Below are 25,548 nucleotides of genomic sequence, written 5' to 3'. Positions count from 1 at the left end.
CAGAAATCTCTGGCATTCCTGTACACCAACAATGAAAATTCAGAAATAGAAATTAAGGAAACACTCCCATTTACCATTGCAACAAAAAGAATTAAATACGTAGGAATAAACCTGCCTAAGGAGGCAAAAGACTTGTACTCAGAAAACTGTAAAACACTGATGAAAGAAATCAAAGATGACATAAACAGATGGAGAAATATACCATGTTCTTGGATTAGAAGAATCAATATTGTGAAAATGAATATACAACCCAAAGCAATCTACAGATTCAGTGCAATCCCTATCAAACTACCAATGGCATTCTTCACAGAATTAGAACAAAAAATCTTACAATTCATATGGAAACACAAAAGACCCCAACTTGAGAAAGAAAAACGGAGTTGCAGGAATCAGCCTCCCTAACTTCAAAGTATACCACAAAGTTACAGTAATCAAGACAGTATGGTAGTGGCACAAAAACAGAAATATAGATCAATGGTACGGGATAGAATGCCCAGAGATAAACCCATGCACATATGGGCACCTAATTTACGACAAAGGAGGCAAGAACATACAATGGAGAAAGGCAGCCTCTTCAATAAGTGGTGCTGGGAAAACTGGACAGCTACATGTAAAAGAATGAAATTAGAACACTACCTAACACCATACACAAAAATAAACTCCCAATGGATTAAGGACCTAATTGTAAGACCAGACAGTATAAAACTCTTAGGGGAAAACATAGGAAAAACACTCTTTGACATAAGCCACAGCAAGATCTTATTTTGACTCACCTCCTAGAGTAACGGAAATAAAAACAAAAATAAACAAATGGGACTTAATTACACTTAAAAGCTTTTGCACAGCAAGGAAACCATAAAAAAGAGAAAAAGACAACCCTCAGAATGGGAGAATATATTTGCAAATGAAACAACAGACAGAGGAGTAATCTCCAAAATATACAAACAGCTCATGGAGCTCAATATCAAAAAAACAAACAATCCAGTTAAAAAATGGGCAGGAGGGGCTTCCCTGGTGGTGCAGTGGTTGAGAGTCCGCCTGCCGATGCAGGGGACATGGGCTCGTGCCCTGGTCTGGGAAGATCCCACATGCCGCGGAGCGGCTGGGACCGTGAGCCATGGCCGCTGAGCCTGCGTGTCCAGAGCCTGTGCTCTGCAATGGGAGAGGCCACAACAGTGAGAGGCCCACGTACCGCAAAAAAAAAAAAAAAAAAAGGAATGATAAAATCTGATTATAGTAAAATAGAAAAGTTGTCTGTTGAAAGATACTTCTGAGGAATATACCCAAATTAAGCCCAAAGAAAAAAATAAAAATATATGAAAGAACCATTAAACTATATGGTGAAGATTTTGAGAGACTTCACCAAATGTTTGATGGTTGTTTCAGAAAAAGTGAAGAGAGCCAATAATATTTATTGCAATAATGGCAGATGCTTTTCAGAATTGAAGAAAAACATGAATTCTTTGGTTGAAAATAGAGAAAAAATAACAAATAAAAGCAGAAGAAATAAAAATAAATTTATAGCTACACATAGCATAATGAAACTGAAAGATATCAAGTATAAAGAAAAATTTAAACCCCCAAAGAAAACACCCCATATAATCTACAAGACTGGGGACAGAATTCTCATTAGAAACAGCTGATGAAAAACGACGATGGATAATATATTCAATATTTTGAGAGAAAATATGCATCAGCCTGGAAACTTACACTCAGGTAAACCATAATTCCAAGGTAAAATTAAATTAAGACATTTTCAGAGATATAAATTTCTAGAGGGTTTATCACTAATTGATTCTAATTGAAAAAGTGATTACAGGATGAATTTTAATAAGAGAAGTGAGCCTAGAGGGAAGACACATGACTTAAAAAGTTAGAGGCACATAGGACATTAAGGAAAATATGGAGGCACACAAATTGATAAAATATACTGAAATTTTAATTCTCTAACTAAAACTAACCAGCAATAACAAAGTGTGTGTGTATGCGTGTCTGCACGCATGTGTGTTCTGATGAGAGAATATTAAAGCACTGTATTTTTCGGAGAGGACTATAAAGATATAGGTTAACTTCAGATTTTGAAATAAAATTAATTTTAAAAATATAGGGTACTACAAAGGGTAAAGAAATATATTCTAGAGCTTCCATGAGAACTGAGGATATAAGAAAATGCAGAAAACTTTATCAACTTAATGGGGGGCATAAAAACAAACAAACAAAAGAAACAAAGGAAAAGTATGAGAATCCGAAAATATATGAAGGAAATATAAAAGAAAAAGAATTCAAATATATAGTAATCACAATGAATGTAAATGGATTATACTCACTTATTGAAATTCAGTCTATCATGTTGCATATATGCAGCTTACAAAAGACCCAACTAAAATAAAAATAACACAAATAGATTTAAAATAAAGTATTGAAAAATACATCAGGCAAATAACCAAAGGGTATATCAATGTTAATATAAAACAAAGTAAAATAGAATAAAAGACAAAAAACTTTGATAGCAATAAAGAACATTCTACCAAGAAAATATAAAAATAAATTTGTGGGTATCTAACAACATAACCTTGAAATACATAGAGCAAAAGCTGAATTATATGGTGAAATTGATGAAACACCATCCAGTTGAATTAAAATCCTAAATATGAAATGAAAAACTTTTAGAAAAATATACTTAAAACTTCAGATTTGAAAAAGAATTTTTGCCACAGGTGGAAGAACACAAACCATAAAGGAAAATAACAAAATATATATTTTTTACATTAAAAAACTCTTGTATCAGAAGATACCAACACAAGTGATATAATCAATATAGGATTATAAAATCAATAAAGGATTAATATCCAGTCTGTAAAGAGTGCCTACAAATAAATAGAAAATGATAACTTGTTAGAAAAATAGGCAAAAGATATAAAGAATTAAAGAGGAAAGAATTTGAATGGCCAATAAACATAAGAAAAGATTTTGTAGTCACTAGTAATCAGGGAAATATATATCAAAACTACACAATAAGATAATATTTCACATATAGGAAAAATAATATAAAAAGTGTGTGCAACAAAATGCTCATAGATTCTTGGTGGGAATATAAGCTGTTAAGGAGAGCAAATAGTCAGTAGTAGAGAAGTTGAAAATATCTTTGACACTAAGCTTGATTTTCAGTTTCTAGGTTTATACCATAGAGAAACTTTCACACAAGTTCATGAAAAAAAAATAAATGAGAATATTTATTGTTCCAGTGAAGAACAAGAAAAGATTCAAATGCCCAACAGCCAGAGGAAAGATAAATATATTGTGAGATACTGATACAATTTAACATTACATACAATTAAGATGGATGAACTAGACCTACATGTATAAATCTCCAAAATTTGTTAATGCATGATAAGACTGAGTTGGAAAGTATCTATAATATGGCACTATTCATTTAAAAATTTAAAACTTAAAAACAATACTATAAATTGATTATGATTACATAAATATATGGCATAGAAGAAAGTTTAGATGTTATGTTGGGTTTAAAAAAATAAATCTGATGTCCATCAACAGATGAAAGGATAAAGAGGGTGTGAGATACATATATATATATATATATATATATGTGTGTGTGTGTGTATATATATATATATATATATATAAACATACATACACACAATGGAATATTACTCAGCCATAAAAAAGAATGAAATAATGCCATTTGTAGCAACATGGACGGACCTAGAGATTCTCATACTGAGTGAAGTAAGTCAGAAAGAGAAAGACAAATATCATATGATATCACACATATGGAATCTAAAAAGATGATACAAATGAACTTACTTACAAAAGAGAAACAGACTCATAGACATAGAAAACAAATTTATGGTTACCAAAGGGGAAAGGGGGTGGCGGAGGGATGGATTGGGAGTTTGGTATTAGCAGATGCAAACTATTATATATAGAATGGATAAACAACAAGGTCCTAGTGTACAGCACAGGCAACTATATTCAATATCTTGTAGTAACCTATAATGGAAAAGAATTTGAGAAAGATATAAAACTGAATCACTTTGCTTTACACCTGAAACATTGTAAATCAACTGTACTTTAATTTAAAAAATCCCCTCTCTCACCCTAAATCTAGACCATGAGTCCTTATGATCAAGGAAAGAGACGCAGAGGGACTGGCAAAGAAACCAAGCAAGTAGCAGCATGGATGGACAAGGACTACAACCAAGAGGAACAGGACGGGGCCTGACTTACTAGCTCATCGTAGGAAATGCAGAGAGAGGAGTGTGATTACCACAGGAAAGGCGGCCCAGGGGAATTCAATCAGTGAGCCACAACCCCTATGCAGAGGAGGCAACACAGGGTACGAAGAAGTGCTGGAAGTGTGTGTGTGTACACACATGTGCATGGGTCGGGGGTGGGGGTGAGGGGCTCCTTCTGTTGTAGATTATTACAAGAGAGGAGCAAAAAGTGTTTCTCTAACACTCAGATTTTACAAATTAAGTTTTGTCAGTCCAATGTATATTGAGCACCTACAAAAGCGAAAAGCACTTGGCTGGGTGCTCTATATGCTGCAAAGATGACAAACTCTCTCCTCATGTAGGAGCTGACAATCTGATGGGGCAAAAGCAAGAACAGAATCTGAGCTGAAAGGATGTTCGTTATCCTTACTACAGTGCACTAAGTTGAGAGATCATCAATGGGTATAAAGAGCACATAAAGGCAAACTGGAAATGCTATAAATGAGGGATCAAGGAATGAAAGGGAAAGTTAGTTCAGCTGAAGTAATGTGGTAAATGTTTTGAACAATGAAGTGAAGACCAGAGCAAAAAATGAACAGATATGTTACCTATGTCCCTAGCTACCAGTTTTTATTCTGTAGTCTTTTTTTTTTAACATCTTTATTGGAGTTTAATTGCTTTACAGTGTTGTGTTAGTTTCTTCTCTATAACAAATTGAATCAGCTATATGCATACGTATATCCCCATATCTGCTCCCTCTTGCATCTCCCTCCCACCCTCCTTATCCCACTCCTCTAGGTGGTCACAAAGCACCGAGCTGATCTCCCTGTGCCACGCAGCTGCTTCCCACTAGCTATCTATTTTACTTTTGGTAGTGTATATATGTCCATGCCACTCTCTCACTTCGTCCCAGCTTACCCTACCCCCTCCCCGTGTCCTCAAGTCCATTCTCTATGTTTGTGTCTTTATTCCTGTCCTGCCCCTAGGTTCATCAGAACCATTTTTGTTTTTTAGATTCCATATTTATGTGTTAGCATATGGTATTTGTTTCTCTCTTTCTGACTTACTTCATTCTGTATGACAGACTCCAGGTCCGTCCACTGCATTACAAATAACTCAGTTTCATTTCTTTTTATGGCTGAGTAATATTCCATTGTATATATGTGCCACATCTTCTTTATCCACTCATCTGTCGATGGACACTTAGGTCGCTTCCATGACCTGGCTATTGTAAATAGTGCTGCAATGAACACTGTGGTACATGTCTCTTTTTGAATTATGGTTTTCTCAGGGTATATGGCCAGTAGTGGGACTGCTGGGTCGTATGGTAGTTCTATTTTTAATTTTTAAAGGAACCTTCATACTGTTCTCCATAGTGGCTGTACCAATTTACATTCCCACCAACAGTGCAAGAGGGTTCCCTTTTCTCCACACCCTCTCCAGCTTTTGTTGTTTGTAGATTTTCTGATGATGCCCATTCTAACTGGTGTGAGGTGATACCTCATTGTAGTTTTGATTTGCATTTCTCTAATGATTAGTGACGTTGAGCATCTTTTCATATGTTTATTGGCAATCTGTGTATCTTCTTTGGAGAAATGTCAATTTAGGTCTTCTGCCCATTTTTGGATTGGGTTGTTTGTTTTTTTTGATATTGAGCTGCATGAGCTGCTTGTACATTTTGGAGATTAATCCTTTGTCAGTTGATTCATTTGCAAATGTTTTCTCCCATTCTGAGGGTTGTCTTTTCGTCTTGTTTATGGTTTCCTTTGCTGTGCAAAAGCTTTGAAGTTTCATTAGGTCCCATTTGTTTATTTTTGTTTTTATTTCCATTTCTCTAGGAAGCGGGTCAAAAAGGATCTTTCTGTGATTTATGTCAAAGAGTGTTCTTCCTGTGTTTTCCTCTAAGAATTTTATAGTGTCCAGTCTTACATTTAGGTCTCAAATCCATTTTGAGTTTATTTTTGTGTATGGTGTTAGGGAGTGTTCTAATTTCATGACTTAAACGGTCATTTTGATGAATTGTTGGAAGCTGAGCATGAACTAACATGAGAATGAGAAACTTTCAGTCTTAGAAGGGCCCCCACGCTTTGATGGGTTTTATCTCCAGGAAACTCATGGTGAAGAACTAAGAAAATTCTGCCTTACAGCTCTGGCAAGGGGAGGAGAGAAGTAACCATTCTGAAATAAACCTACAGCACTCTTCACAACAAAGGCCTACTTTCCAGGGGAAGACTACCAGAGTCTTACCCCACCTACTGGGAATGGCATTTATCCAACTATCCTTCCTGTCTTACCTAAGCGGGGAGAAGCTAAGAAATAGCTGTGAAAGTCACAGCTCAGGGACAAGGTTCCACTAAAAAACTGATATTTAATCATAGGATTATAGAATGCTTTCCCTCTCCCCCACCTTAGCACCACATCAATAGGGCTCCAGGCTAGTCACAGTGGATTATAGTTAAAAGAACTTAAAAATATAGATTCTATTTAAGAAGGATGCAAAACCAAGAACATTAGAGGAATTTAAAGCCTCTGAAACCTACAGTTCATGCCTTCCCAGAGCTCAGTATATTAATTTTCTAAGGCTACTGAAATTACCACAGATTGGATGGCTTAAACAAAAGAAATTTATTGTCTCACAGTTCTGCAGGCAGAAGTCGAAAACCAAGGTGTTGAGACAGTTGTTTTCTTTTGAGGGCTGTGAAGGAAAGTCTGTTTCATGCCTCTCTTCTAGCTTCTGGTGGCCTAAGTCACTCCTTGGCTTGTACATAGTGTTCCCTTGTGTCTTCACATAGCCTTCCCTGTATGTGTCTCTGTATCTTCACATGGTGTTCTTTTTTTTTTGCGGTATGTGGGCCTCTCACTGCTGTGGCCTCCCCCGCCACAGAGCACAGGCTCCGGATGCGCAGGCTCAGCCGCCATGGCTCACGGGCCCAGCCACTCCACGGCATGTGGGATCTTCCCGGACCGGGTCACGAACCCGTGTCCCCTGCATCGGCAGACGGACTCTCAACCACTGCGCCACCAGGGAAGCCCCCACATGGTGTTCTTTTTACAAGGACACCGGTCATTGGATTAGAGGCCCACCCAACTCTGGTATTACCTAATCATAACTAATTACATCTGCAATGACTCTATTTCCCAAAGAGGTCACATTCCTAGGTATTAGGAATTACTAGGAGTTAGGACTTCAACATATGAATTTTGGGAGGGGGCACAATTCAACCCATAATACAGACTAATAAAGGGAAAAAACATAAATGGATAATAACAGAAATGATAGAGAGGGCATTACTACTTAACCCACTGACATTAAAAAAGATAAAAGAGGAATACCACAAACAACCCTATGATCACAAATTTGGTATCTTTGATGAAATAGACCAATTCCTTGCAATATACAAATTATTAAAATTCACACAAGGAGAAATAGATAATATGAATAGGCCTATATTTTTAAGATATCACATCAATAATTAATAACCTTCCAAAAAAGAAAGGACATGCCTAGATGGTTTCACAGGTGATTTCTACCAGACATTTTCAAAGTAAACAATACTAGTTGTGTATAATCTTTTCCAGAAAACAGAAGCTGAGGGAACACATCCTGACTCACTCTGTGAGGTCAGCAATTCCCTAATACCAAAACTAGACTAAGACAAAAGAAAGGAAAATTACAAACCAATATCTTTCATGAACACAGACGCAAAAATCCTCAAAAAGGTATTAGCAAATAAAATCTAACAGTCTTTGAAAAGAATTATACATCACAACCAAGTAAGATATATTTCAGTTATGGAAGGTTGTTTCAACATTTGAAAATTAATGCAATCCACCACATCAATGGGCTAGAGAAAAAAAAATAATACGATCCTGTCAATTGAGTAAAGGTAATTGGCAAAATCCAACACCTATTCATAATAAAAACTCTCAGCAAACTAGGAGTAGTGGAGAAATTTCTCTGCTTGATAAAGAACATCTACAAAAATCCTAGAGCTAATACCACACTTAATGGTAAGAAACCGGATGCTTTTCCCCTAAGATCAAGAACAAGGCAAAGATGTCCTTACCACTCCTATCTCAAACTGCATGGAAGTACTAGCTAGTGAATTTAGACAAAAAATTAAATCAATGGTATACAGGTTGGGTAAAAAGAAAGAAAACTATTGAGACTATTAAAACTAATAAGACATTATTGCAGTAATGCAGACAAGAGATAATGGTGACCCGGATTAACATGGTGGTGGAGATGGAGAGAAGGTGGATTTAAGAGGTAGGAAGTAGCAGTGACAGAGCTTGGAGATGGATTAAATGTTCATGACGAAGGAGAGGGAAACATTAAGGATGACTTTTAGCATTTGCTGTGTATAACAAGATTGGTGGTGGGCCATTTATAGAGATGAAAGAGGACACTGAAAGAGTAAGTTTGGAAGGAAAAATCATGAGTTAGGTTTTGGTTAAATAGAGATTGAGATACCTTAGAGATCTTTAAGAAGTGAAGAAATATATATATTTTACATGTTCCTGGAGCTCAGAAGAAAGTACTGGGCCAGAAATTAGGGTTTGTGAATCATTTGGATATAGGTGGTAATTTAAATCATAGCTATAAAGAATTTCCTAGGAAGAGATTAAAGAGTGAGAAGAGGGTCAAAGACTGAGCTATGATATTCAATGGCCAAGAAGAGGAGGATGAGCACTGAAAGAAACAGAGAAATGTCTAGAGAGGTGGGTGGGTGGGGGGAAGCCAAGAGTAGTGAGTGTTTCAGGAAGTGCTGGTCAAGAGTGTTGACTACTGTTGAGACACTACAAAGAATACCGAAAAAAGTCCATGTTTAGTAAGCTGGAGGTCATTAGTGATTTTACAGAGAGCTGTTTTAATGGAGTGTTGGGGGCACATACCCCCAGACTGGAGTGAGTTTAAGCCTGAGCAGGAGGTATGAAAATTGTAATAACATATATAGAAATTAAGAAGCTTGACTGTGAAGTGAGAGATAGAGATAGGAGTATATGTTGTCAGAAGTGAGGGTGTAGAGGATGTGGGTTTGAGTGAAGAATTCTTATTATTAGTTTGGATATCAGACACAAGTACATTTTAAAGCTGGTGGAACACATTCCACTGATAGGAAAGACTGAATATACAGAAGAGAAGAAAAGGATAATGGATGGTGTAAAGTTATTGAGTAGGCAACAGGGGGTAGATGCCAAAGCAGAGGTAAAGAGGTTAGTTCCCTCTATGATAATTAGAGAAATGCAGACCAGGATGGAAGCACAAGGGAGGTGTGTATTTTTTATTTTAGAAAAATGAAGGAGTTTCCATCTGGTGACTTCTGTTTCCTCTGCAAAGTAGGGACTTTGTCTCATTTATCTTGACTGGTGCGTATGCAAAAGACAACAATCAGCACGTTTATAAATTCTGTTTTCTAGGCACATAGCTGTTTAGTCTTGTGGGTTATGGATTTTATTTTTGGTGTGCTATTGCATACTGTAGCTTATTATCTCTTTAGGGTCTTGACAGTTTCTAAAAGACCTGAAATCTTTCTATAAAGATAAAAATTATAGAAATTACAACTAAAGGTGATTTTCTTTTTTTGACATTTTTAAAATGGTTGCATCATATTCCAACTCATACATGTATTATAATCATTTGAACATTAAGTTATTTTAAATACTACTGTAATTAATATTCTTAAACACGTCTCTTTGTCCCTCATCATTTCTTAAACATGGATTACTGGGTTAAAGAGTCTAAACATTTTTAAATCTCCTAATGCATATTAGGAGATTTGCCCTCCAGAAAGATATTCCGTTCATTTAGTCAAACCCAAACGGCAAAACATAATAGAATGATAAATACGGTGATTTCAAAACAGATTACTGTTCAAAATACACAGATTTTATACTTTAATCTAACACTTTCTAATTTGGAACCATAGGTGGCACCAAAAGATCAGGGAATGGAACCGCTTCCAGAATCCCAGGTTGGAAGGGATTTTGAATGGACATCTCAGCCATAGACAAGCTATAAACAATTCTGCAAAAATAATCCTTCCTGTTCTTAACTTATCTATAAATCAACTTGGCTGAACATTCTAATCTTATACTTTTAGTATTAACTGTCATATTTGAGACTGTGTAACAGTGCAAGACCTATTTGCATTTATCTTCTCTTCTAGACGGTGGAGTATACTTCACCATGCCATTTGCTAACTATTCGTAAAAACACCAATTGTTTTATGCAGAAGCTTTCATTCTTCTGCTTCTATAACTTTTGTTTTTTCCAATAAGAAAACATATAGTCATAAGCCAGAAAAGCAAAGAGTTCTCCCATGACCTGATCATAAAGATAAACATTGTAACAATCTGGATGTGAGTTTATGGGACATACTTAATTTGCTAAGCTGTATGGTGACTTTCTAAGTTTGCAGTGTGAAAATTATGTTTTAAACAAAATATATACGAATGCCAAACTGATGCGTCCTACTAGAGATGGTTTTGCATGTCCCCACTGCCCACTGTTTACACTGTTAGTGGGAGTTGTTCATGTGACTTCTTACTTAGCACTTCTACATTTCAACAGGTCAGTGACTGAGAAGCAAACAGGCTTGCAGGCACCTGATTTACTTAGAAGACCAAGTGGCCCCTGTTGATCCAGATGAAACATCCATACATTAAGTACTGCTTGCCTTGACTTAGCTTGAAATGAAAATCTGGGAGTTGGCTTTCCCTCTGTAACCCCCTTCAGCAATGACAGTAGAAAATGTTTTCATTACCCCCAATTTATGGTTGGGAGATAGGAAGGGGAGAGAAGCGGTGGGAAACATATATCTTAGTGCCTTTACAAAGATATGCCACAAAATGCTAACCTTACTATTTGTCGCTCACAATAAAAATGCATCAGATGCAGAGGATATGAGAATTGAGTCTACTCATTAAAACTAGCTTACACTAGTTTAAACAAGTACCCACTAATTCAGAGAACTTTCAGAGCCACCTTAAACACAGACACACAGACACAGACACACACACACACACACACACACACACACACACACCCTGCCTTCATCTGGACCTTCTTGTTTTTATATAAATAAAAGTTACACTAACAAAACTCTGAAAGCAGCTTGGTATCAGAGATATGAGTTGAAATTCTGGGTACCCAATTCTAGAAATGTCAGGACAATTATCTTATCTTTATCTCTGCAGATAAAGAAGTTTGGAAATGGAAACATTGCCTGAATATATATAAATATGTATATAGATGTTTCTATATATAAATATATTTATATGTACATATGTGTATATATTATATACACACATATTAAGAGATACATACTCCTTTTGATTATACCGTGTTGATTCTGCTTCTTAAAAAATTCTCCATTTTTTCTACTTTTTATCTGTAAAGGAGAAGCCACCTGAACGCTGAACAAATTAAATAGTCTATGTTCTACTGCTATTTAACTCCAGTTAAATTGTCTTAGTGCTTAGAGGCATTAGCTGGGGACATTGTAAGTAAACACATGGCCTCATGAAGCCTTCCGTATAATTTCACAAAGCAGTCTTTGCTGGACTGGGCCAGAAGGTAGCTAGAGGTGACACAGACATTTACTCATTAGTTGATGACATTGGAGAGATGACCCAACTTCTCTGAACCTCAGTTTCTTCATCTATAAAGTAGGGATAGTGCTTTATATAATTATTCTGAGAGATAGGGAGAATATATTTTAAACGCCCGGCAGAGGTTGGTATATATTGCACAATACATTGAACAATAAATTAAGGGAATCCATGAAAGGCCTCTGCCTCGGGTTAGTCTTTTGTGTTCCAAAGCAACGTGCTTCAGTTCAATTTCAATTCAGTTCAATTCAATTCAATGACATAGACTTTTAGCCATAAGAAGCAAGACGCCAAATATGTAATATCTTTCACTCACCGCTCTAACCTGGAAGTTGCCATGGTAACAAACAGCTCTGTCTGTTTTTGGTGATGAGGCTCCTTCACTCCAGGTTTCACCCTTCTTCTTTCTTTTACAACCTAGCTGGAGAAGCGGGCAGGCCATTACAGTCAAATCTACATACTCTGATAAAGAAAGTTCTAGGTTTCATCAATAGAATTATGTTTTAAATATCTCCGTTGCCAGGCTCTGAATCTTGATGTCCTTCCATCTTGGCCACAGTTCTTCACAAGTGGCCAGAATCACACAGTTAGTCCAAAATCCTCTATTTGGGGAGCCCTGGGCCATGCTCAGAGCCACTCCCCATTACAAATGTCACCTGTTCACACTCTCTGATTTTTACCTTTCAGGGATCCAGCTTGGGGGAAGGGAGAAAGGAAATTAAAGGCAGAAGGACATGAAATGCAACAAGGAGAAGTGAAAGCAGAAAAAAAGAAGCAACATCAGGAGGAAAGGGACAAGGAAAATGAAAAGAAAGAGTGTAAATGAAGAGGATAGAACACTGTCGAACAAATGGAATTTCAGGCAGATATGTGATTAAAATGTTAGGTTCTCCTTATTAAATGTTTTTGCCTTTTTAAAATTGTAAACATATATCAAGCAGTACACATTTCTGTAAAGTGAAAAAGAAAAAATGCAAGCCTTTCTACCCACTACTCTTTTCTTCTTTCCAGGGGTTGCTACCATTGACACTTCAGTATATTTCTTACTGAAATATTTTCTTTTTTAAAAAAATTAATTAATTAATTTGTTTGTTTTTATTTTTGGCTGTTTTGGATCTTCGTTGCTGTGTGCGGGCTCTCTCCAGTTGTGGTGAGCAGGGGCTGCTCTTCGCTGCGGTGCGCGGGCTTCTCATTGTCGTGGCTTCTCTTGTTGCGGAGCACGGGCTCTAGGCACACGGGCTTCAGTAGTTGTGGCAGGTGGGCTCAGTAGTTGTGGCTCACAGACTCTAGAGCGCAGGCTCAGTTGTTGTGGCTCACGTGCTTAGTTGCTCCGTGGCATGTGGGGTCCTCCCAGACCAGGGATCGAACCCATTGTACCCTGCATTGGCAGGTGGATTCTTAACCACAGCGCCACCAGGGAAGCCCTGAATATTTTCTTTATATAAAATGTTTTATCTACATAAGGAATCATACCATAAAACTGACCTGTGACATAATGTTTTGCAGCTAATAATATGTGCAGAATTTTCCCTCATGTTATTATCGCTTACTTTTTAATAGTTACATAGTGCCTTAACTCAATGTAACTAGTATTTAACTGATACTCTGTGGATTGGTGTTTAGGCTGGTTTCTTCTTCCCTTCCTTTAAACATATAACTTGAAAAAGAAAAAAATTCAAAAATAATGACTGGTAAAATTGTGGACAGTTCACTGACATCACAGTACACTGTGTGTAATTACTTATTGGTGCTTACACTAAGTAGTACTGCATAAAAATCATAAGAGTACAAGTGAGGCGCCATGCTGAGTTCTTAGATGAGAAAACAAACCCTTTATGACTAGCTTCTCTTTCAGTTATTTTAGCAAAGGCAGCAGCTTGGTTAAAAATTTTTGACCTTTCAATATGTCTGCTAAGCAGATATAGATTTTGTAGTAATTAATAAAATGATAAGTCATGGAATTTAAGGAAATTAAAGAGCTTTTTTGGTCATCCCTCTCACATTATAGATTAGACAACCAGGACTGGGCAAAAAAACAGTGTTTGGTTTTGTATGGATATATACACTAGTATTTTTAAATAACATTTAACATTTCTACATTTATAACCTAATAACTAAAAAAGTTATTTTATTTATTTAAAATTATTTCAAGAGCTTCCCCAAGATGGCAGAGTAGGAAGACCCTAAATCACCTCCTCTCACAGGTACACCAAAATTACAACTACTTACAGAGAAACTAACAATGAGAACAACATGAATACTGGCAGAAACTATTTTCCACAACTAAACAACTAAAGATATAAAGAAGGAGTCACAACAAGAGGAGTAGGAGGGGCCGAGATGGGATATAGTCAGGACTCACATCCCCAGGTAAGTGACCCACAACAGGTGGAATATCACAATCACAAAGGTCCTCTCCAAGGAGTGGGGGTCCAAGCCCTACAGTGGGTTCCCCATCTCAGGGGTCCTGAACTGGGAAGATGAGCTCCCAGAATGTCTGTTTTTGAAAAACAGTGGGGCTTATGTTCGGGAGAGCTGAGGGCTGTAGGAAACAAAGACTCCATTCTTAAAGGGCACGCACAAAATCTCACATGCTCTGAGTCCTAGCACAGCAGCAGTAGTTTGAAAGTAACCTGGGTCAGACCCACATGTTGATCCTGGAGAAACTTCCAGAGAGGCAGGAAGTAAGTAGGATTCCTGTGGGGGACAGAATCACTGGTGGCAGCCATTTTTGAGAGCTCGTTCTACTGTGATGACACCTGCGATGGCAAGCACCATTTTGGAATCCTCCCTCTATCTTATAGGGGCTGGGGACTTGCCCCACTTACCAGCTGCCCAAAGTAGCTGCACGCTACCCGGCTGCACAGCAGAATGCACCGAAAGCCTACCCTGCCCTCCAGTGGGCCCACAGCCACTGCACAAGGCGGGACCTCACAGACCACCGGGCCAGGGACCAGCCCTGCCTTCAGCGTGCCCACAATAGTTGTCTCTATCACACTGAAGAGCCCCTGCACCCCACATAGGGGGCACAGCACTCCTAGAGCAGTGACCAGAGGGGAGTGTGCTGCTGGGCCCCATAGGATGTCTCTTACAAAAGATCACTTCTCCAAGATCAGGAAATGTAACTGAACTACCTAATACATATAAATGAACACTGAGAATCAGGCAAAATGAGAAGACAAATGAGTATGTTCCAAATGAAGAAGCAACATAAAACCCCAGAAGAATAACTGAGAGAAGTGGAGATAAGCAAACTATCCGACAAAGAGTTCAAGGTAATGATCATAAAGATGCTCAATGAACTTGGGAGGAGACTGGATGAACACACTGAGAATTTTAACAGAATTAGAAAATATGAAGAAAATCTAAACTGAAGAATACAGAAAAAAACAAAAAAACACCTATAAGCAATCAACTGTAGATTAGGTGATACAGAGAAGTGGATCAGTGAACTGGAAGACTTATAGATAATGGAAATCACCCAGGTTGAACAAAAAAAAAAAAGAAAAAAGAATTTTAAAAAATGAGGACAGTTTAAGAGATCTCTAGAATAACATCAAGCATTATAGGAGTTCCAGAAGGAGAAGAGACAGAAAAGGCGGCAGAAAACTTATTTGAAGTGATAGTAGCTGAAAACTTCCCTAATCTGGGAAAAGAAACAGGCATCCAAGTCCAGGAAGCAAGGAAAAATGGCTCCCAAAGTTATCAAGTGCCCTGAGAGTCAGTCTCAAAGAACTGGAAGACTATTGGAAACAGTAATTTATTTGCCTCCTATCCCTGGTGTCTTCATTAAATATACAAAGCATAGGTAATGCAATTCATTACAATTCAAAAACCATTTATTGTCTGTGTTCTAAAGTGCATATAATGGGATGGATGCCATATGGGACACTCAGAAGAGATGGCTGTCATGGGGGCATGGTCTCTGAAGTCCCCACCTCTTCAGACAACTGGTTTTTGTAGAACTTAAGCATCTTCACTAGGAGCATATTCAAACGAGAAAGTTCTCAGACACAAACAAAAACCAAACAAATATAGTCAGCCCTCCACATCTGTGGGTTCTGCATCCATGGATTCAACCATAGATTGAAGACACCCGAAAAAATATTCCAGAAAGTTCCCCAAAGCAAAACTTGAATTTGCCGTGCAGGCAACTATTTACATAGCACTAACGTTGTGTTTACAACTATTTACATAGCATTTACATTGTGTTAGGTATTATAAGTAATCTAAAGATGATTTAAAGTATAGGGGACGATTGTGTAGGTTATGTACAAATACATTTTATATAAGGGACTTGAGCAAATCTTTTCATTTCCTGAGTATTTGTTCCTTCATCTGTAAAGCAGGTACGCTTGTTCTAGCCCACAAGGCTCTTGTGAAGATCAGTGGGGGTAGTGGATGTAAAAGTATTTGTAAACTTCAAGGTTAACACGGTAATTCCAGTAAAAAGTGTACCTGGCAGATGAGAAGGAAGGAGAGTACCAGTGTTAAATCCAAGTGCTGTGTCTGATTTCTGCCTATTCATGAGAAAGGAATCTCTGCTTCCTTACTGCCTTATGAAACTAAAACATACACATTCATATGTATATGAACATGAACTTTAGAGGAATATGTAAGAATGACAGAGAAGTTCACAGGGATGCATAGAGGTAGAAGCATACAGAGGCAGAAAATTAAAACTTTCTAAAAATAAGTTAAATCTTTAATAACATAGTAAAATAGCTACCTATATGGCATGTACTATTCTATCATTCAATTTTATTAAACAGAACCTTATAAGGTACATGATCTTATAAAACTGAGGGATCACATAAATCGTCTTAGAGTGTATTTTGCAGTCTATTTTAACTGAAATTGTCTTATTAATATGGAAGTGCACAAATGTCAAAGAAACAAGGAAAACTTTTATTCATAAGTATTTTAATTTTTGCTTAAAATTCTATCAGTAGGATATATTCTTTCAAAATAATAAGCAGGAGGAATATGAATCTATTCCAAGTTAGAAGCAGTAATATGAAGTTAAAAATTTTAATTAACAACAGCCAAGATTATGTTTAGTAATAAGGAAAGAACTTTAGGCTGGTTTTTAAAGATTAATTTGTTAATTAGGTGAACATCTGGGTTGGTTCATCACTTCCCTTGGAAATCTTGATTAATTTATGAGATTTTCATCCCCACTTACTAAAAAAGCAGTGAGTCATCCAGTGTTACACACCAGTGACAGCAAAAGTTAATTGGATTCTAGATCCTTTCACACTTCTCCCTTCCGCAATTCCTTGCTGCTTTGAATGGAACCACGCACTGAGTCTGTGTGTTTTTGTGTGTGTGAGAGAGACACAGAAGTGAGAGAAATAGCAAGTGATTGAAAAGTGAGTTTGAAAAAAATAAGTGTATGTGTTTGTATTTCCCTTGGTTGTGGTAAGAAAGTCTGGAGGGATACACAGAACTAGCCTAACCCAAAACCAAAACCAAAAACTAACAAAAACCAGTTATTTTAGTGCATACTTTTAATAGGATTTTGATTCGTGAATCATGTGAATGTATTATTACCTATTAAAAGGCTGTTTAAGATTGTCTATGTTTTAAAGTGTCCCAGAGTTGGGTCTAGAAAAGAGAACACAGAGATGCAGCAGTAGCTCATTGTAGTTAGGGTCTGCTCTACAAGTAAGAAGACACGTGGTCTCCAGGAGGGGATTCAAACTTGAGAAAGGAGGGGAGAGACAGATGTATCTGGGGTGACTGGGTGACTGGGAAAGCTGACCTGCTCTCTCCTAGCCCTGCAGTAAGATTTCACCCTTTCTTTGGCTCTGACAACTAACAAATCGCATTCAGTTCGGAGGCCCCTCCTTAGAAATCCTCCTGTATATGCTGCATGATCTCAGTGGTATAAAACAATACTCTCAGATGAAGGGAAATTCATCATACTAGTTATTAACCTCATTTCTTCTTTCGCCTTGCCTTTGTAAACTCTAATTTTTCCTTCATCCTGTTTTCTTTATCACCTTTATTTTTGGGGGTGTATTTTATCTTGTTATATTATGCATTTATATGAGCTACCATAAATCCTTTCTGGAACTGGAAGGAGTAGGAATAAATGTATGCATAACTAACCTGGGAAAATGCTAACAGGTTATTTCTGGGAGGTGAGATTACAAGTGATTTTAAATTTTTATCCAGATTTATTGAGATATAATTGACATACAACATAGTATAACTTTAAGGTGTGGTGATTTGGTACATGTATATATTGTGAAATAATTATCACAATAAGGTTAGTTAACACATCCATCACCTCACATAATTACATTTATTTTGGTCATGAGAATATTTCAGATCTACTCTCTACAGGTGATTTTAATTGTCTTATGGTTAGCCTTCTGCATTTCCAAGTATATATATATATATATTTAACAATGGGCAGGGATTCCTTTTCTAATTAGATATTTTTTTTTCTTTTTACCAAATGTAGAAGAATATTTGTGGTGGAACTGATGGACTTTTCCAGCAGAAAAATATATAATGGTGGTAGAGAAAGAAAACCGGGAAAGAAGATAGGGTAGGTTGTAAGATTTAGTCTTAATTTTCCTTTCACCATGTTCTTCTATGAAAATATGGAAGGTATAGTATAAATATAGTGGTTCACTTGAAATACGTTTTTAAAAAATGCTATTCTTTTTTATTATTTTTAAAAATTTTATTTCTTCAATTTAAGTATAGTTGATTCACAATATTGTGTTAGTTTCAGGTGTACAGCAAAGTGATTCATTTATACATATATTATATATTCTTTTCCAGATTCTTTTCCCTTATAGGTTATTACAAAATATTGAGTAGAGTTCCCTGTGCTATACAGTAGGTCCTTGTTGGTTATCTATTTTATATATAGCACTGTGTATATGTTAATCCAAAGCTCCTAATTTAGCCCTTCCCTCCCTTTCTCCTTTGGTAACCATAAGTTTCTTTTCTATGTCTGTGGGTCTATTTCTGTTTTGTAAATAAGTTTACTTGTATCATTGTTTTAGATTCCACATATAAGTGATATCATATGATATTTGTCTTTTTCTGTCTTTGTCTTCACTTCATATGATAATCTCTAGGTCCATCCATGTTGCTGCAAATGGTGTTATTTCATTCTTTTTTTACTGCTGAGTAATATTCCATTGTGTGTGTATATATATATATATATATACCACATCTTCTTTATCCATTCATCTGTTGATGGACATTTAGGTTGCTTCCTTGTCTTGGCTATTGTAGACAGTGCTGCAGTGAACACTGGGGTGCCTGTATCTCTTAGAATTAGAGTTTTCTCCAGATATAGGACCAAGAGTAGGATTGCTGGATCATATGGTAAGTATTTTTAGTTTTTTAAGGAAACTCCATACTTCTTCATAGTGGCTGCACCAATTTACAATCCCACCAACACTGTAGGAGGGTTCCCTTTTCTCCACACCCTCTCCAGCATTTATTTTTTGTAGACTTTTTGATGATGGCCATTGTGACCACTGTGAGGTAATACTTCACTGTAGTTTTGATTTGCAAGAAATGCTATTCTTTTGATTTCTTTCTCCTGTATAAAATAATAGGCCATTAGACGTCTAATGGCCTATTATTAAAGTCAGAAAATATAAGCATATTTCTTCTTTTTTAATAGTTGCAAGGTGAATCATTTTATGGACCTAATGTCACTAATGTCATTTTTAAATCCCCCATTGTTGTATATTTAGGTTGTTTCTACCTTTATTTAGCCAGAATAAAATTCTAAAGAATGGCATTGGCAGGTCAGAGTGTCTGTAGCCAATGTCAGTAAACATAAATTGACATAATCTTTCATCTTCAAGATCTACAAGACTGACTGCTCCATTCCCACTCCCTGGGACTCACTGTACCCTGAAGAGTTACCCATGCCACTCTGTATACCTGCTTCTCTCTAGGTCTCAGATTACCTTTCTCTCACAGGGTTTCTGCAACCTAACCCTTGGTAGTTTTATCTGGTACTTTTTATCTAGCAGTCTTGACTAATGATAATTGTTATCTGAATCAGTTATTTCATTTGGGGGTTACAAAATGGTGTTTTTAAATTCTACTGTTTAGTTTCTAACTGATTTTTTAAACTACAGCAATATACAAGTAGAATCCACAACTCAATAAAGTAAAAAATTCAAGCCTGAAAGTAAATAGTCATGTGAGTGCAAGAGTCTTATTTTAGTAGCTCTCTATGATGCACATTGGGAAATAAGGATAAAAAATCTAATTCTATAATGTTATTTTATGTAAAATTTTTACTCTAAAATACAAAGAATCAAGGCCATATAAAAGCAAAAGCAGAATAATTTATTTGAATCCATCTTTCTTTGAACAAAAATAAAAATAAGACTCTAAGTCATTTCCTTCAGCATTTTACAAGTCTTTTCAAAAACACCATTGGTGATTGACAACCTAGAAGGCACAGTCTTGCTTTTGTGACAATCATCTTTATTATTCTGTGGTACAAATAGCAAGAAGGAAGCTTGGGAATGACATAAAAAAATACAGCAATCTTAACAGTAATGAGAATTTAATAAAACAAAGCCTGCTGAAATTTTTACAAATATAAGGTTTCCACACTTGTAGGTTAGATAGGATAGTGTCAATGCTGATGAAATGGAACATATAGATTAGAACTAATTGAGCGTTGTAGGAAACTTGATACCAAAAAAGTAATTGGAAAGTCCCGTCCTTTTCTTCCTTCCGTCAGGGCAATAAAGACTGTCCGCTGAGAACTCTTTCCCCACCATGCTCCTCTGTAGCACAATGCATTGTGTGTATGCTGGAAAACCCGCAGTCTGATTTTTATAAATGACTCTATTCTGCATTAAAAGGAGTGATGAGTAAGAGGTATCGGGTTTGATTCCTTCACTGATTCCGGATGAATATACATTTTCACTGTTTTTCCTCAATATGTGCTTTCATTATTTCGCTTCAATGCATTGCTTTGCCCATGAATGCTCACCTGGCAGAGACGTGTAAAATGTTCTATAGATTTCCAGGTCTACAGGTCGAAGAACCTTAAATTCTTTTATTCTTTTCCACAGCTGCAAATAATATAAGTGTTTTGAACTAGTTTAAGAAAGTTACATTTACAAACCAATAAGTATAAAGAGTAAGCAATCACTAAATTCTGTAGATAATTTCCTTTTGAAACTAAAAGGTTTACTTACTTGGATGTCCTGTGAGCAAGTCAAGTTCAAAACAAACTGTGCCAAGAGCATTTAATGAGGTCAACAGACAGCATTTAAATAAATGTAGCCATAAGTTCAATAAACAAATAACTGGGCTGAGTAGCAGAATATGAACACAGGCCAACTTACCAATTTGTTAAACACCAGTTCAGTTAGGTAATAGATGCATGTAGTAATGAAAACAACACTGCTAGAATAGTCTAAGAGCCAAAGGAAAAAAATTTTGGCTGTGTTTCTATCTCAGAACCAACTGTCAAATAGAGGTAAAAGAAAGCAGGAAATTACAGTTCTTCACCCAGACCTGGCACATTTACTTTGGGAATGGGGGAGATTCACTAACCACCTATAATACTGCATTATTCATGAAATTGATCTTTGAATTTAATTGGACCTAGAGAATAAAACCATAGGAAAGAAAAAGGGTCTCTGAATGTTTAGGGAATGTTTATTCTATTGAGGAATATTTATTCTACTGAGGATCACTGATCTTTAGTTAAAATAAGCAAACAGGAGCCCACTAAGCTATGAAATCTTTAAAAGACTGAGTCTTATTTAATCTCTGTCCCTAGGACATAGTTAATGACCTGGAGATGTTTGTGGATTGATTGTAAATAAAACAAGTGCAAAACAGTTTCTAATGAAATAAAGCGAAAATATTCTATTTGTTTGTTTTTAAAATTTAGAATAGGTAACACATCTGTATTCAAGGAAAACAACACTTGTAAAAATGTTGGCTCCTCTTTAGGATGAGCTGGAAGGGAGAAAGAGGAGGAAAAATTTTAAAGAGATATTAGAGAGAAGGGAGACAGTCTTACAGAGAAAGAGAAGAAAAGAGAAGGCAGATTCAGAGAGGGAAGACATCTCAGGATGGAGGGGAAGTCCAGACAAAGACACACAAAGGGCAACTTCCTCAGAAGATGGGGCAGAAGGAGGTGAGAAGAGAGAGGCTATGGAGATGGGGAGGAGAAGGCACTGGGGCTGGGAGTATGAGGGAGTTCTTGCATGGACTGCCCCTGGAAAAAGCATGTTCTCAACAGCAGTTAAATAGTCCTTTATGTGCTGGAAAAAGAGCTTTTCAGCTTTATTTTTAACTTTCAAAGTTTATTTCTGAAATCAAATTTTATACTCCCAAGAAATTGTAGATACATTGCTCATGTCTGAAAGCAGTCTAATTTCAGAGGATGATTTTTTTTTTAATTTAAGGAATCATTTTTTTCACCTGCAAAACCCACCAAATCACTTTATTTGGTGCTCTGAAATTATAGCTGCCATATTCCACAGTTTAAAATCATCATTTATTTCATTGTTAGGAGTCTTAAAAGATAAACCTCAAGTTTTCATTTGGTTTGTTTGCAGGCTAACTGGAAAAATAGATACATAGAATAAAGGACATATAGAAAAACAAATGAATTTAAATAGGGTAATATTTTTGATTGGATACAATCTTAAAATTAGGAAGCAGACATACTCCCAAAATTCTTTATATTCCTTATTTTTAACAAAGAAAAATATCCCTTCATTTTCTATTCTCCAAAGTAAAGAGGATTAGATATCATTTTAGAGAGGTTTTTTTTTTTTTTTAAACTGTCATGGAATAACATTCCACTATTGTGTTCTATTAGATTAATAACATAATGTTATAAAGCAATTTTCTTTTCTTTTCAAACCAGAAGTTCCCAGTTCCATCAGAGTCTGCTCCTAATTAACCTGATTCCCTTTTCTCCAGGCTCCCTGAGACAAGAAGGAATGCACTGATGGGGTCCTCTGAGGTGCTCTCGCCACTTATTTAGCCCTTAAACGACTGCATAGTACCCCCAGGACTGGGTCTCCTCCCCGGAAGACCGTTTCCCATACATTCATCCTAGCTGTTATTTTTGATATTTACCCAGAGGTGTGCATGAATTACTTCACTAGAAGTGTTTCTTTTGCCAAAGGGGAAGTTCCTGTGTGTGGTTATTGATGTTCTTTTCAAAGTCAATAAATGACAAATAAAGAAATGATGGAAGATGATTTGTGGCAGTTACGCCTGCAGGCAGCTACAGCCCACAAAAAAGGGAAGTTCATTTCACTATTTCAAAAGGCTGTAGGCTTAGTTTTCCACAAATGGGAAGGGAAGGCAACTGCTTGGTGTCAGCCCCGAGGTTAACTGGATAAGCAGTTTCCTGGCTTTGGCCTCAGCTTAAGTTTTACTTCTCTGGGTGTGAGGCCAGTGGTTAATATATTCACTTGGGAGTAGACTGCTTTGAATCTGTGAGAGGTGGGCGTTTGATGGTGACACTGTTGGGCACATTTTGCAGGTTCGTTTTTTTCCTGGTCCTATTTGTAGTGATAGATCACTGGCTTTAAAACTACCACAGTCACTGGAAAATCATCAAGATAACCAAGATGGCTTGAGAACTGGTCTAAAGACCCCTTTCTTACCAAGATGTGGATTCCCTGGGGGAAATGCTAGATTCTAGAGCTCTGCATCTGGTCCACTGGCCCCAGAAGATACTTGTGTGTTAGCCTGTTTTATTTATTAAAACTATTTTCAGGTGGGAAAGTCTGTTCAAATGTACAGACACTATAATTTCATTTTTAATATTTTTTTCTTCTGAGCCTTTCAATAAACTCTGGGGACAGCTGGGGATGCATGCTGAGTCCTTTCAATGTAGCATCATCAAATGCAAGTTCATACTTACTCTGGATGGTCTTGCTGTTGGGCAGGGATGTGCTGAATAACTTCGTAAATTGTACTGTGCAAATCTTGCCCTGGTATACCATCAGAGGTTGGAACAGATCTCGTTGGCATCTAGAAAATGTGGCACGTTAAAAAGATTGGCAGACTAGTAATAGTATTCCCACTATGTTGCATAGTTGAAAACAACTGGAAGAGGTTTAGAAAATTAGAACTATTTAACTTCCCTTCAATATCCATTTCCTCCTTGCTACAGTTCCCTGCACTGGCCCTATGGTAGTTTGTGCAGTGGCATAGCTATGAGGTCAGAGAGGAATAGCTGGACAAACTATCACTTTTTTTCTCCATTTAAGAAAAAAGCTGGCAGTACTGTAAAGGAAATACAGTAGAAAAAAATAGCAAAAGAGAAGATATCAGGATAGCTTAGAACCAAAGAGCATATATTACTATCCTTTATATTACATCTCAGTCTTACCTTTCTGACACTAATCGCCAATCATGTGTGCAAGGGTGGTTTAGAAAAAAAGGACAACTTACAGGCAGAAGCCTTCATCACATTGCAAGTTAGTGAAGACAGTACCAAGAAATACAGAACACACAAAAGAAGAGGTTTTGGTTTGAATGCAGTAATGGGCTCTAAAAAGTAAGGCTTGGATGTATGTGGAAAGTACAGTAGTGTATGTCTGTCTGGTTAAAATCAACATGTATTTTATTGAAATTGGCATTCATGTTTCATTAACTCCTATTCCTTATATTTGATACTGTTATGCTTGTAAACACTGTTTTCCAATCACTTAGCTAAAGTCTGGTTCCCCTCCTCCTCACAAACTCGTTCTATTTTCATCGTACTTCTGGCCACTTTCAGTCCTTTATATTTATACAGATCCACCTAGAGGACTCTTTGCCCTTGATAAATCATCTGAAGAGTTCTTTATCTCATTTGACCTGCTAGGTTACTTTCGAATATCTTAGCTTTAGATTTTTCTGGAAACTGCCTGTTTCTATTCTACTTGTTAAAGCTCTCATGGCAGTCCTAGGCTATTCATGCTAGGACTGAATAGGTGATTCATCCTATCATTTTTGTGTCAAGGGGATTTTGGTTTAGAGTTTTTACTTAAGATCAATTCTTGATTTTCTTTGGTATAGAGGTGTTCAGGGGCTATGATAAAAGCAATCTATAGATAATGACTAACTTACTCAACTAACCTAATATTAGACCTGTTAGCAAGTAATAAATTTGTTCATTTCATGCCATTGCTTTCTGTCCAATTCCCCAAAAGAAGTGCTAAATGGGCAATGAAATGTACAGTAAGTAGAGAGAAGAGGAGTATGCATCTGTACATGTATCACGACAAACTCAAAGATGATTCTGATTTTTAAAAACTCAAAAAGTTAGTAATCAATTTATTTCCCTTCTTAACTTCAATTTTGAGATCTTGGTAATGTTATTATTATTCCTTTTCTTCTCAAAACCGTTGCATTTAGCTGTTCATCTTCACACATAACTGCCATTCTGGCTGCTTCTCACACAGATCCTCCTACTCATGTCCGGGTCCTTCTGCTCCATGGGTTGTTGGTGTTGGTTTCTCACTTCTTCCCAAAGCACCTGGAACTGCCAATGAAGGACCTCAGCTGATTCCTCAGGAGTTTTCAGCATTGAAGATGGGCATAGTTCCAAGTTGAGTTATTCTACTTACGACAGATATAAGTGGGGCTTCTGATACGTAATCAAGCACTCATTTCTCTGCCTCAGGCTCTTTAGAACTGTGGTATTTTGAGCAGATAGAGGTCCTCTCAA

The 25,548-nt window shown here is 36.7% G+C and overlaps 1 protein-coding gene across 13 annotated transcripts in view; it reads right to left on the bottom strand.

The window, feature by feature from the left end:
* Window positions 1–2,326: 2,326 nt before the first annotated feature.
* The window catches only part of HEPACAM2 (HEPACAM family member 2), a 66,082-nt gene continuing 42,860 nt past the window's right edge, over window positions 2,327–25,548 (bottom strand). For 6 of the 13 annotated variants that reach the window (XR_003795356.1, XM_029234503.1, XM_029234504.1 and 3 more), the window contains 2 exons: window positions 23,755–23,864; window positions 20,190–20,926 (listed from right to left, as the gene is read on the bottom strand). Coding sequence is in view for 9 of the 13 variants with exons in the window: in XM_029234503.1 (XP_029090336.1) it covers window positions 20,911–20,926; window positions 23,755–23,864 (126 nt within the window). In the remaining 4 variants the exon portion in view is untranslated. Of the gene's footprint in view, window positions 2,381–12,165; window positions 12,271–20,189; window positions 20,927–23,750; window positions 23,865–24,981; window positions 25,363–25,548 lie in introns of those variants that run through there. The other 7 variants (XR_003795355.1, XR_003795357.1, XR_003795358.1 and 4 more) reach the window with 4 other exon arrangements.

Source organism: Monodon monoceros, unplaced genomic scaffold (genome assembly GCF_005190385.1).
Source record: "Monodon monoceros isolate NGI ecotype Baffin Bay Population unplaced genomic scaffold, NGI_Narwhal_1 Super_Scaffold_2, whole genome shotgun sequence".
NCBI lineage: Eukaryota > Metazoa > Chordata > Mammalia > Artiodactyla > Monodontidae > Monodon > Monodon monoceros.
Note: the sequence above shows the minus strand (reverse complement) of the source record. Positions and strands in the feature narration are given on the sequence as shown.